The sequence below is a fragment of the Rhamphochromis longiceps genome, linkage group LG13 (genome assembly GCF_057381845.1).
Source record: "Rhamphochromis longiceps isolate RC_006_pf linkage group LG13, R_longiceps_female_GT1.1, whole genome shotgun sequence".
Lineage (NCBI taxonomy): Eukaryota > Metazoa > Chordata > Actinopteri > Cichliformes > Cichlidae > Rhamphochromis > Rhamphochromis longiceps.
In genome coordinates this window covers 13,248,360-13,263,043 of record NC_140569.1, presented here as the reverse complement: position 1 = coordinate 13,263,043, position 14,684 = coordinate 13,248,360, and the positions used below count along the sequence as shown (strand labels likewise).

Sequence of the window (14,684 nt, the reverse complement as noted above, 5' to 3'; positions counted from 1 at the left end):
GATGTTGAGGAGTCAAGGAAAATACTAAAGATCTTTCTATAGCCATATGCAAGAGACAGTTTTTGGGAAGGAAAGAGGCCATGACTTGTAAACACACAGAAGTAAGAAGTAAAACACTGTAGAAGTAAATGAAAATACTTTGCAGAAGGGAATTATGAATGCAAGTGTCAGCTGGCAACCATCTGGAAAGCATTCAAATTTAAATCTTGATAATACCATCTGTCCATCAAACCAGATGACAAAACAGAAACGGGTGCTTCTGTTGCTGTATAGGAATGCTTTGGCTATGAGTTTTACACTTCCAGTAAGGAAGGAAAGAGTGAAGAAGTAGTACATTAAATAGATTTGATGATATAGACAGATGGTCATGCTTTTATTAAACAAAATGCCTGTGCTACTTTAGTTTCATGGAATGGCAACTTTAACAGGTAGACCAAATTTCTTAACCCTCCAAAATTATGCATATTATTACTTTTTAAAATTATCCACACTTTTACTTTGCTCAGTGTGGCCATGGATAGATTAGCTTGACAAATAACAAAAAGGTTACAGCGTACACCATGCGATTCGCAATTCTCTCTTTCACTCAAAGACCTCCTACACCTGATTAGAGGAAAGCACCACTTACTGTGATGTTATTTAAACCTGGGAATATCTACTGAAGTTGGTTTCTGAGTATCCTACAGTGTTTCCCTTGGGTCGAGTGCTTTGGGACGTGGGTTCTTGGCGGTGGCATTTTCTTCCTGTGCCTGCATGAGTTCTCTCCAGTTGCTCCAGTTTCCTCCCACACTTCAAAGACGTGTTAGGTTAATTGGTGATTCTAAATTAGCTGTAGGTGTGGATGTCAGCATGAGTGTTTGTTTGTCTCTGTATGTGAGCCTGACTTTGGACTGGCAGCCTGTCCTGGGAGTACCCCTACCTGTCATCTAATGCTGAGATGTGCTCCAGCCACCTGCCACCCAAGGTGGATAAGCAAAGGGATACATGATGTAAGCAACACTTGTTCATTTTGTGAGTAAAAAGAATGAAATGACACCTCAAAAGCACCTTTTATTGGAGTTTTGGAAGCCAACTATAAGAAAAAGGCTATATTAAAATTGATTTGTAGTACACCCCTCACATGTTAACCATTGTGTGTAGATGTCATCATGATGGCAAGACATATAAATAATAATGGCTTGATTGCTTAAGTTGTGGGTGTGACACTAAAGTGGTCCTAAAACATGCTATTTTCTTTTTGCACGTTTTCCTGTCTTGTCAAGAAAAAAGTGATTTAAGCTATTTTAAAACAAACTCGAAGGTTTGCTGAGAAGATGTTTGTCATTTAGAACATGAAATGAATCATACAAAGTGGACTTGCAGTCACTCCTTGAATGGATTAAAGCAGGATTTATGCACTGTCTGATGCATGTCAAATGGCTGGATCGTGCCAGAACGCCCCCCTCCCTTTGCTCGCCCCCCTGTGTCGCATAGTGGGTGTCTGTGTCACCCATTATCTGTAAACTTCTGTAATTGACAATTCAATTCACTCCCACTTCATGGCATAATTCACCACTTGGGTAGTTGTGAGGGAAAAAAAAGAAAATCAGAAAATACCTTTTATCCTAGCTTTCATTTTTCATTTATTTTAAACAGTTGGCTTTTCTTTTTTCACTTTTCATTACCCAAAGCAACATTATCAGTGCAAATGAAATTCCTCACAGTTGTTTTTAATTGATATGCAAATATAACATTAGAGAGAAACATTAGAAAAGTTGACTGTGCGGTAAAGTTTCTTTAGTTTTGACCTTTTCTGTTACTGCATATTCAAATGTGTTTCTGCGAACAGGGACGTCCTGCCTGTGGTTTCACATGGTTATGCTGATGTGCAGGTGGTGGTAACATGCTTGCATACGACAATGCACCTGCAAGACACAGAAGAGGAAGGCAGCTAGCTAGTAACCTTGTAAACAATAGTAAAAAAAAAACCAAAACCAACCTATATAGTAAATATGGACCTGCAGAGTTCAACACGCTTATTAAACTTTAAGTACCCTAACACATGCACACATTTTGCTTTCACTCTGCACTCAAGATCACTCTGCAGGGCACATTTAAGCATGGCACAATGCAGAATTCAAGTGATTTGATTTAGTTCAATCCACTGAGTCATAATGAATTATTCACAGCGTTATCCTTTTAAACAAAATTTGGCTTACTACTAGCGCTCTGAACAGAAAAGGTACTATATTTAAGCACACAGAAGCCATCACAGCACGCCACTCAGGTAGCCTTAAGTCGATAACACCACATAGGGAATCAAAGATCTGCTTGTTTGCTTGCAAACAACAGTCTCACTTTCATCCATTAGCAAATCAAACTAAATCAGATCAAGCCGTTAAAAGGCTCCCTGTCGCACCCCAAGGAGCATTTCAATACTCAGGTGAAATCTTTGTGTACAACAACCATTTGTAAACACCCAAACAAATCAAAGTATGTTTTAAGAAAGCTGTCTGTGCGTCACTGTCGACCAGGATTTGCTCATGATAATACTGCCGCTGTAAAGACGAGCTTTCACAATGGCCCGAGGTTTTTCTTATCACGGTTCTCATAATGGAAAAAAATGGACAAAGCTGTACACCACCAAATGGCACATTTTGATACACATTAATATTAGAAGTGACAACAGAAACCGAGCAGGAATAATTCTCATTTCATTTCATAAACACTGCAACAGCAAATGGCAATGCATTTTGCTCTGAGCTTGGCATCCTCCACTTCTCTGCATTGTGTGTTCTGCTGATTTTATTGCCGATAATACACAGCGAAGAATAAAGAAGGCAGAGGAAACAAATGTTCAGCGCTAGAGAACATTCGAAAGTGGGAAGGAGTGAAGGGACATTTGAGGAAACAGATGCTCACATATGACTGATGGCTCAATGGAGCCTGATTGTGTACACAGAGACAGAGCTGTATTGATGAATACAACCGAAAGCAAAGCTTATCAAGCACCAAACTCCAGATGTTGTTAAATGACTAATCAGTGATTTGCAGAATCTGCCTTACAGAGAACAGAAATTTACCTTCAGCTCGGATTAATTGCCTTCACCCCAGGCAGTGTTCTCACCTGGGCATCTGTTCCTCATGCTATGTGATCTTGGCCTGCTGTGAAACAGACTGTTGTTCATGCTCCATGTGAAATCTCCCATCAACACGCCTATGAAAATTGAAGGGATGACTGAATAAAGAAAGATAGGCAAGGGAAAATAAAAATGTAAAATAGGCATTAGAAAGAAACCTAAGACAAGGGCTGAGAAAATATTTAAAACTGAATGAAATTCAAATCAGGCTGCTTTATGCAAGATTAGAGTGAGCAAAGCAAACCCAACATGACCATCTGTTACCAGTGCAGAGAATTTAGCTTTGTTGGGGTGTCTCCCTGTTTTTCTTGGATTACATATTAGGGCTTTTCCACTTTATAACCCTAAGTGTTTGATGATCGATGTGATCTTTTTCTCTGTGGGTGGCACATAGTGCTAGAATAATTACTCCATTTAGACAGTTAGCGAAAAAAATATCAATCATTTCTGTGGTCTCTTTTCTTAAGCAAAATTATTCATTGATGATGTGTAGTAACACTGCAATGCTAGTAAACAAATATTGAATTCTGCATATTAGCGAGACAATTCCCGAGCCTTTCTGCTTTAATAAATACAAAAATGTTAAATTGCCTATGTGCACCGAATAAATAAAATCTATTATTTTGGACATGTTTTATTGATCATGCTTTTACTGAACTGTCCACACATTAATATGAGTGAATAGTGGGTATCAATGCAATGGCTGTTCTTTTGTATTGCATTTTAGGCAGTCCTTTGCGGTGTTTTTATTGTACATGTTCATAACACAGTGATGAGTAAACCACAATGACGATTTTTTGATTTCTCTATTTTAAGGCAGTATAAACTGTTTTGTTTTGTTGGTCAAAAAATAAAATAAATACAAAAACTCAGTGGTTGCCACCATATTACTCAACAGCTCTGCTGGTAAGCGGGCAAACATTTACCTCGAATGAATAACTGAGGACGTTGTATATAAGTTTATAATGACGTTAACAGTTTTGTAAGCAATAATGAAACAACAATTTACCATACCGCCAAAAAAGCTGTGGAATTACAAATAACAACAAAGACATAACTGCAATGTTTCATGCAAAGTGCATTCGCCTTTGTCCACCACATGCACTCTTTCCCCATCCTCCGTCTTTCTTTCTCTCTGAATGAGTGGTGGCAGTGCGCCAAAGTTGTCTTTGTGATAGCGGTCACAGACTGTGTTGCTGTGGTAACTCATATGGTAACCTCAGAGAAACTTAAGATTCATTGCATCTATTCAACAACCTTGGCAGCACCAGCTCAATAACTTTCCTCACCTATCTGCTGGGTCTTTTTTGTTTTTTGAATGCCCAAATGGTGTGCTGCTGCTGCTGCAGTGTAAAGCTTTTTACTAACTTTGTTTGCATTGAACCACAACAATGTTTTGTCCTTGTCAGTTGATGCTTCCCATTGCTATTTTTTGTAATCTTAAAAAAGTTTCACTTGTCTTTGAGAAACTGTTTACAGCACACTGCCTGCATGTTCTTATCCTCCACATGGGATTTGTACATTCATTCGGTGTATAAATGCATCAACCTGTCCAGGAGAGTTGATCCGTTTCTATTGACAACTTTGAGAGGTTTTTCTTTGTGAAATACTGAGCTTATTTAAAAAAAAATCCAAATAAATAAATAAAAGGAAAGAAAATGTGAACGTGAGCATTTTGGTTCCAAGTGATAAAATCATTAAGATAATGCCTTTTGACCTTGGACCTACTGTATTGTTACATGTTGGAGTTTTTGTAAACTACTGCTGCTTGTGGAGGGAAAAAATAGAACTGTTATCTCTGAGCCTCCACCACAGGTTCTGCCTCATTCATGGATCAAAGGACTTCAGTTCAGAAGGAAATGAGATCAACCAACTGCAGAGATTGTTTTATCTAGTAGACCTGTCATGCTATATAGCCACAGGTTCATTTCAGTCTGCTCTCCTGCCGCCTTAGGCAGCCAGGTAATCCACCTGTTTTGATGCTGCGCTTAAAATAAAATAATCCCCAACTTCTGTGTTCATAAGCTTTAATAATGTCTGTTGTGCATATCTCTGAATTCTCTGTGAGCATACGGTCTTGCAATATGATTGATAATTGTTGTGTGCGCTGTGTGACATGTAATGATGAGAATGCCTGTGCAGTGTGTACGAATGCAACGTCTCATGATGTGAAAGTGATGTACTTCAGAGGAATCGTTCCTTGTCCTCAGATAACACTGTCAAGATAATACTATTCAACTCGTGCAACTGGTGCAGCAAGAGTCACCCATCACAACAGGGACAGCAAGACCAAGAGGAGAAAAAGAAGAATAGGAGTGGTTTTAATGTCCTCAGCAGCACAGCTAGGAAGCTAGTAATTTTATTGTTTAATGTAAAGTTTATATGGGTAATAATGTTCCCATTAAGAATGTCTCAAAAATAAGTTCATTGAGTGCAGAGGTTTAAATCTAGGTCAACCTCTAGATGAATAGCAATCATGTGTTAAAGTGTGAAACCACTTCTTGCAGCCTATAGGTTGTACAATAATCCAAAAATGAGTGAACTGTGACTCATATTTGGAAAATTTGCTTCAAATGTTAAGATGATAGTTGCTGACAGCAATTTTCAAGCCGTGTTTGTTAATTCCCACAGGGGTACCTCATCCCTCCAAAATGCATCCAGTCACTGAACTGTAAAACGGTTCAAAACACCTAGACCAAATTGTTTTACAGTTACATGTAGGTAAGAATTCCAAGGTTCACTTGATAAACCTTGTTGTAAAAGTTGTTGCTGTTGCTGTTTCTATAAATGAACGGTGAACATTCCCCATCACGACAGCAAAACAGCTTTTTAAAAATTTCTTAAGACATTCAATAACATAGCTTAATGGACACCTTGCTGATGTGCTTACTATATAACCTTTTTAATCAATGATTCTTTTATTTACTTGCTATTCTTAGGAATAGCCCATCTCATAAGTGCGCTTGCTGCATTTAAGAGAGGCTAAAAGAAATCTAAGAGGGCAGCATTGATTTACAAACCTAGTTTGAAATGTTTTTTGCTGAAAATGGTGCTTCAAAACATTCTGATTGCACCCTGAGTACCCTCCGTGATAGTCTTTGAAGTGCTTGAAGCCCTGTGCTGAAGCTCAGTATGTGCTTATATCCGGAGCTTTGTTAGTCACTTCATACGTACTGAGTCCTGTGCCATCATTATTCAATGATTCACACTGTGCAGCCAAAACACTCACTCTTATCTGTTAAGAGGCTGCAGAGACACAGTCAGACAGCTCTGGGTGGGTGGATGGGTGGGGGACAGAGAAAGAGAGAGATAGAGAGGCTCTTGCTCCCCCTCCTTCTCTCTTGTGGAAACGACTTCCGTCTCTTCTTCGCAACATCGCAACATGAAGCCTGAGAGCATCCCGACTCCAAGAGCTTTAGATCCTGAATATTCACGCTGGTGGCATTTTACCATGTGTAGGCGGTTTGCAGAGATAGGAGGGAGAGTGTGTGAAGTATTGATCAATGTTGCTGTTGTCCTTGTTTGCTCTGTGGCTCACAGTACCATCCAACTTTTAGAGAAAGGTAGACTGAGACAGGTTGCCACTGTAAAGTACAATTGTTCCAAAGGGATGAACTAAATGCATTTTGGATTAATTTAGAAAGATTTTCTAAATCAAGCCTGAACATTGTACCAAATCTACTTAAAATCTACTTAAAAGCACAGAGAATGACATTGAGCATTTTGTTATTCTACAGTCCCACTAGACATGACCAAAATTATTGCAACTATATGTGCAATATACTTGCAATCTTCTTGCCTTTGAAATGGTTGCTTTGGAGACAGGGAGCAAGTCTGTAACCACTCGCAGTCAGTTGCTGTCTTCAAAGCGAATTTGTTGCATCAAGGCGGCGACATCTCGATGTAACATGGAGTCAGTCCGCTATTAGTTTATGACCGAATGGGGTCAAGATAGCAGTTACATGAAATATATGTGTCATAATAAAAAATTAACTGTTTCTAAATTTATTGATAAAATTGTGAAAATTGTAACTCCATCGTAGTTTGTTTGCATTCATAGTCCAGCCACAAGCTCCTAGATTTGACAGAAATACTGACATTGTTACTATTGTGTAATTACTACACAAATAGTGATGTAGTGACTGCTCCAGTCTCTGAATGTTAAAAATAAATTCAATAAAGTCTCCAATTTTTCTTAGTCAGCTAGAGCTTCCACCATTTCCATCAGTTTACTTTACCTGTTTTTGATTTAGACATTCACATCCTTAAATTTCCAAATAACCAGTAGTCATGAAAGAGGAATACAAGTAGTGAAAGTTACTGATTGCAGCATTGACCATTAAAATAAAATATTATTTCTCAGATTAGAATGTGGGGTATTGGACTGTGGACTCCTTTAGGGGAGAAGATCGGCATGCAATTGGTGTAACATTGCTATTTATACAAACTCGTCTGGTGTCCCAGATATTATTCACATGTGAGAATAACTAAAATCCAACAACAAACAACAGAAATTCAAGGAGGATTGCCAGAAGCAGTTCAGGTAGAGCTTTTTTTTTTTAATTAAAGCTAAGATCTTGTTAATGTGTGAGAGATTAAAGATGTTTTTAGAACTGTATTTTAGTGCTACAGGTAATTCACATGGTACTGTGGGAGCAAGAGATTAACAAAATAGACAAAAATATGCATTTCACCCGGTTTTTATTTTTGTCAAACAAAAAAGTCGTTAACATAGCTTGTGCATAATCAAAACAGTTTCTTTCTCACTGATATGGCCAAGAAATTCATTTTCACCTAAACAAAACCCACATCTATATGAAATGCAGTTGTATTTATTCATATTGTGTTGAATTTCCCTCATGAGCTGAGCTGATAAGTCATACTGTATGTGTGTTATATAAAAGATGGAGAGGAAATTAAATTGAAGGAGATGAGCGATGAAGTCAGACCTGCAAGAACAACACAACCCTTCAGTGTAGCGCACAGTTATTGTCATGTCAAAACACCAAACACAAAGTTAGATTTGCTTGAATACAAAAAAACCCACTGAAAATAAATTACAGTGAAACACCTGTACGAAACATAGCACTTTGGAGCTTTCACTTGCCGCATAGTTTTTGGGAAAAAGACAATAGCAGCAAAATATATTTAACTTAAGGTACTCCTTCATATCCACTGAGAAGGACAACGTCATCTCATAGGATATGCATAAACAACTGGTGTTTTCACTACCTGTGCCTGTGTGGGCGGGTAAGTTAGAAGCAAAAAAGACAACGGTAAGAATCACAACAGTATAAAACATGCGTTTAACAGTAGCATTTTAGCATTTTTGATGCCTCCATGCAGTTTTTTTGTTTTTTGGAGCCAGAAGTGAACCATATTCATAAACTGAATAGGGGTGCTTTTGCAAAGACACACTTATTGGCCAGTTAGTGCTAACTACTGGGCTAAGATGATACTAGAATTCAATTCTAGTTTAATTGTTTAATTCTAAACAAACATCTTGGACAGTCTGTACAACAAAACAAGCCATAATATTAATCAGATAATCCACTAAATTAGACACATAGAGCACACACATAGTGAAGAGGTGCAATTTAATGATTAATGAATTTCATGACCTATAAATGTGAAAGCATTTTTTTACCATGCTGAACCATGCATTTTGATCCTGTAAAGTTGGATATTTTAACAGGAGTCTATGACTTTTTTTTTTTTTTTTTTTTGTGTCCCGTTTGGATCTTTAGCCATCAGAATTGTTGTCTTAAGGCCAAGAAAGATGCCAAGCGGATTTATTTTACCAAGTGGATCATCATGGCCTTGCCATATTGGTCCATTTGATTGACCTTTATTATAATTATGAATTTATTTTATTTTCAGTTGCTACAAACGGGACAGACATGACTGGGGGATAGGACAGGGAGAAAGAATGAAGGAAAGAGAGGGAGAGAAAGAAAACCAAAGGGGAGAAGAGACGGTGAGAAGGGGGGGAAGAAAGAAAAAAACAAACAAACAAAAAAACAAAACACCTGGGTCACCTGTATGGAGAAAAAAAACAGAAGAGAAAGCAAACAACAAAGAGCAACATAATAAAAAAAACAGCACCATCACAATAAACTAGCTAGCAGTAGATATCAGTAGATACTAAATAATAAACGATATTGTGCAGCACGCAAGATAGACAGCGCACAATGTGCTTTGAGGCAGCAGCCAAGAAAGCTGTAGTCTGCGTCTGTGAATACCCGTGTGTACACCTGTGTGCATACCAACAGGAGTCTATGACTATTGGCTCAACGACTAGAAAATTAGCAGTTTTTGGTGCTTCTGGCTTGACTGTTCAGCTTGGAAGTCTACTGCTTGATTAAAATAAACTTTTTATAAAAAATTAAGTCCATCATTTATTAAAATGCAAAATTCTTAATTAAAATCTAAAACGTTATCGGTAAAAAAAAGTCATGTACGCTGCATATCTTCCTGTTTGCAGTATTACTGCGATATAGTTACAATATAGGTTTGCAGTCATCCATGTCATGGTAGTCGAGAGAGGTTGAAAAAAGTCGCAGCTTTTTAATGCAATCACACTATTCATACATTTTACAAATAATGCCATTATTAAATAGTAGAGTTACAGTTTTTCTCAGTCGCTTTGGTGCATTTCTCACAACAGAATTAAACATTGCACAACAGTTAGTTCAACCACCACAACATGTAGTCGTTTTGGCACAACCCTGTGGCGGTTTCACGTTCACTGCGTCCAAAGGCAAATGCCTTTGGACATGAAGCAGTTGAGTGAGTACAAATATCTAAAGAATGGTCACGTTTGACTTCCTATTCATCACTATCTCCTTTCTTTCATCATGAATGTCACAATTATTCATACTTGTACCGGCTGAATAGTCATTGTCCTTACAACTAATAGTCTTCATTGCATTGCTTGTGTCAGTGCACTCAAAATTGCTGAACAGCTTGTCAAACGATTCATACACCCATTTTGAAAACCCTATTTTGGAGGAGTTCCCATGAAAATCTCCATAAACTACATGTCTCAGGTGAACCTTATCTCACACTAATGAAAATTGGTGTGTGTCACTCCTACTTGCAACCAATGAAAAGCCTCTCCTACCCAGTCACAGGTGAACCGCGGCACAGCATCCCCCACTCCACAAGTACATATATACTGCAATGTAAACCAACAGACAGGATTGGCATGAGGTGCATACTGAATCTACAAAACAGCAGAACATGGAACGTCAGCCTCGTGGAAGAGGAGTGAGGATCGGTGGAGGACGAGGACAAAACCGGGTGAGAAGAGGCCAACCACATAGACACGTTCCTGACGAAATCAGGGCAACACTTGTGGATCATGTGATAAACCATGGCCTCACAATGGCCGAGGCTGGTCGAAGGGTGCAGCCAAATGTTGGGAGAACTACTGTAAGTTCTATCATCCAGACATTTCGTCGGGAAAACAGGTGAGCACACCGTAATCTAGTTACAGTATGCAGCACAAACTAATTTGCTCTGCACTTTCATAGTCATACAGGAGACTTGCATTAGGACATGACCTTACAGATCCTTACACATAGACGTACTGTAACTGAAGCGCAGACTTGGCCCAGGTGTGGCATAGTGTGCTGTGGTACAATACAGTAATGCTGTAAAGAAAGGAGTTTTGAATGATAGTCCTGTGACAATCACTGTAAGCATGTTTGCGCTTACATGTGTGTGTTTTCCCATCTGCATCTCAAAAAGGACTGCCAGACAACCTAGAGGAGGTGGAAGAGGTCGACTTATGACTCCGCAGCAAGAGGAAAGAATTTGTGCAATGGTGGCTGCAAACAACGCTTTGAGACTGAGAGAAATACAAAGAACTGTCGTAAACGATGACACCATCTTCGGAAATATTCAGTCAATATCAATTTCCACCATAGACAGAGTCCTCAGACGGAATGAAATGTCCATGAAGCAATTGTACAGAGTGCCATTTGAACGGAACAGTGATCGAGTGAAGGAGCTCCGTCACCAGTATGTACAGGTAACACATGTTCGCATATGTACCTCTGTTCACTGTAACAGTTTAGGCCATGTACTCAACCTACATTTATGCATGTTACTGTAATCCTATGTACAATTCCAACTGTACAATCTGTTCTGCCAAATGCACCATTACAGACCTGTCTGATTCTCATCCTTTGTAAAGCATATCCTGGAGTTGGAGGCCAGGGAACCCCTGCACATGTTTGTATATCTTGACGAAGCGGGATTCAATCTCGCAAAAGGCAGACGGCGTGGACGGAATCACATTGGTGAAAGAGCCACCATTGATGTCCCAGGCCAACGAGGAGGGAATATTACAATGTGTGCCGCAATCTCAGAGAATGGTGTTCACACCCATATTCCTCGTATTGGTGCATAAAATTCACAACACCTGTTGGCTTTTCTGGATGCTCTTCATAGGGACCTGATCCCACAAAATGGAAGGGATGATCCTGGTGACAATCGGACAATGTATGTAGTGGTTTGGGATAATGTAAGCTTCCATCACTCTGCTGTAGTCAGGCAGTGGTTTGCAGCACACGACAGGATGCTTATGGAGTTTCTTCCTCCTTACAGTCCATTCCTGAATCCAATTGAGGAGTTTTTCTCTTCCTGGAGGTGGAAGGTATATGACAGGCATCCACATACCCAAATGACCCTGCTAGCAGCTATGGATGCAGCTTGTGATGACATCACAGCAGAGTCCTGCAGAGGGTGGATTCGACACTCCAGAAGATACTTTCCCCGATGCATCGATAGAGCTGACATACGCTGTGATGTTGATGCAAATATGTGGGCAGACAGACGGGAGCGTCTAGATATCAATGATTGATATGCAGCAGTGTCTGTTTTCCAGTTTGTTTTTTTTGAGTCGTAACTACTGCAGTGAGGTTTACTGTCTAGGTGAGTTTGTTTGCTGTAAAATGTTTGATTTACTGTATTTCCCCAGTTTGCACAATGCTGTGAACAGTTTCAATTAAATATTATCAAGAGTGCATATGGAGTGTCTTGATTGTCCTTTACAATTTATGGTTTTCAACATGCCATGCATGCGGTCCGGACTTGACATGTCATTGGGAAGCACCTACAAAGACATCCGTCACAATGGGAACATGTTCAGACCATGTGATTTTGTGACCAAAGGTGCTGGTCTAATGACTTGTAATTGTGACAGCCCTGACACTTTGTTTGGTATCAGTACTTGCTTTTGATGAATGTATTGTCTGTTTTGCTCAAGGGATTTGTTGTTGATGCATTGACAACTTATTTTGGACACCTGACTTTTCTTTTTGATGGAGTGACTCACTTTTGCAAGTTATCCACCATGTTTTGCAGTTTGCACTAATTGTTTTGAGAAGTGCCTTAGTAGTGGTGGAGAGTTCAATTCTGTTGTGAGAAATGCACCAAAGCGACTGAGAAAAACTGTAAAGTGGACAAACCTTGATAGAATCACTACAACTGAGGTTTGTGTGGTGGGTGGACCAAATAAAATGTGTTGATTTCTACGTACATATTTTCCATGTGTATATTTTTACACTGAGGGAAGAGTTTAGGGAGGTAGCTTGGCATCCAATTGTTGTGACGCGTCAGCACTATGCTCTGCTCTGCTTTGCTCCCTTCTGGGTGTTCTTGGAAACATGTCTGCCTTGTGTTGCCCTGCCAGGCCCTCGAGACGACTCCCAGTGCATTTCCATCTTTGCCATGTGTGCAAATGTTTGTGTGTTTGCATGTGTGCCAGTATGTGGCTGTACACCTGTTTTTGTCATTTTAACTTAATGTTAATGCCGAAGACAATACAATATATTTTACAGTACTGATACTATTTCTAATGTTTGTCTCTGTTCTGCCCAGTTCATGTATGTGGTGGTTTGAGTATATAAATATAATGCAATGGATAATAATAATAAAAATTCACTGCTAGAACTCCAAAATTCAATAGAGACTGCAGAATCCAATAAGTGCAGCTTACTGGTGCTTTTATGTGACAAATGACACACATCAGAGAGATTTGTCAAAGGAGAGGCAGAAATCTGACAGCTGTGATGGTTAGTCACTAACTTTCTCGCCTTACTCTCTGTCCCCTGGAGACGTGGCTGAACCACACAGAAAAATGTTTGTATCTGTTGTACCTCTTTCTCTCTTGCACACACACAACCTCCACTTACTTATACAAGTTCACAGAAAGTACTCACTCTCCCTTCTCTTCCACTGTCCCTGTCTTGTGCAGATGGAGGAGGTAATAGCACGCATGCAGGATGAGAAAAATGGCATCCCCATCAGAACAGTGAAAAGTTTTCTAACCAAGATTCCCAGTGTTTTTTCAGGTGAGTTTTCTCTTCTCTTCTCTTCTCTTCTCTTCTCTTCTCTTCTCTTCTCTTCTCTTCTTTTCTTTTCCATTTATTGACTCAGACTCACCTGTTTTTTGGTCTTGAGATGCAGGCAAGATGCGATAAGCAATATAACTATTGCTTAAAAATGTTTTCATTAACACTGGCTGTTTTTGTGATCTGAATGCACTGTTTGGTTTTGCTAGAAGTCTCAGAGGTTTTGTGCATACAACCAACAGTGACATGTGAAGAGATCTAAAAAATGTTTTAACAGTGAGCAGAAATAAATGAACACAAGCACATAAATTTAAATCGCTAACTTAAGCAAGAAACACCTGAAATATCAATGGATATTTCGGGCTTGAAAAAAGGAACTAGCAGTCATCACATGACAAGTCTTCCATACAGAGCATGCAGCTGTATTGATTAATTTTAGATCTGGCCTATATAATTGCATAATTCTGTATAAAATATGCAAACAGCACAGCTAGCAAGCAGCTTTACCAGTTACATCTGCAGGAATGGAACAGAACTGCAACATATGGTGACAAGTTCTGTTGCTCTGCATGATTGCATACAACCTGATTTTCAATAAATGTGGGATAATGTGTGTGACAGGATAAAGGACCCACGCACACAGTGTTGCATGTTGTAAGGTATTTATTTACAGTGTATCCCACATCTCTGTGCAGCTTTCCAGCTGCGTCCCTGTGCTCTGCAAACCACACACAGCTCCCCCGTCAGGTCCTGGCGTCCTACTCAAATAGGGAAAGCATGATTAGACAATGGTCATCAGCTGTTCTGGTCAGCCTCCTCTGATACCACACCTTGCAAGTGAGAGAGGAAGTCAGCCATGACTACGGACCACCTTGAACAAAAGGCTGGAGAGCCAGATACCACCGGGTGATCTAGACGTTGGCATCCTTCATGCGATGGAGCCACTGTAGCCGGGCGTGATCCGAACAGAGGCTGAAATGGCAGTCCAGGAGGTAATAGCGAAGAGAGTCAACAGCTCACTCTTTTTCTACTGTACTGTACCTGGCCTCCTGCTCTGACAAATCGTGCTGATGTATAGAGCAGGGCGGTCAATCCCCCCTTATCTCCTGGGACAAAGCTGCCCCCAGCCCCAGCCCAGGGAGGGAAAAGTTAGGAGTGTAGAGCAAGAATTCTTTACCTGCAAGAATGCTGCCTGGCACTGCTC

At 39.7% G+C, this 14,684-nt stretch overlaps 2 protein-coding genes across 3 annotated transcripts in view; both read left to right on the top strand.

The window, feature by feature from the left end:
* rgs7a (regulator of G protein signaling 7a) overlaps positions 1-14,684 on the top strand; it is a 53,751-nt gene that overhangs the window by 15,310 nt on the left and 23,757 nt on the right. For both annotated transcript variants that reach the window (XM_085428099.1, XM_085428098.1), the window contains exon 3: positions 13,384-13,480. In XM_085428099.1, coding sequence (XP_085284225.1) covers positions 13,384-13,480 — 97 coding nt within the window. The remainder of the gene's footprint in view (positions 1-13,383; positions 13,481-14,684) is intronic.
* Positions 10,076-11,988, top strand: LOC146655463 (uncharacterized). Its single transcript, XM_085428796.1, has 4 exons — positions 10,076-10,591; positions 10,872-11,154; positions 11,320-11,527; positions 11,675-11,988. Exons 1-4 carry the CDS (start codon positions 10,362-10,364, stop codon positions 11,986-11,988), a joined length of 1,035 nt encoding a protein of 344 aa, XP_085284922.1. The 5' UTR covers positions 10,076-10,361.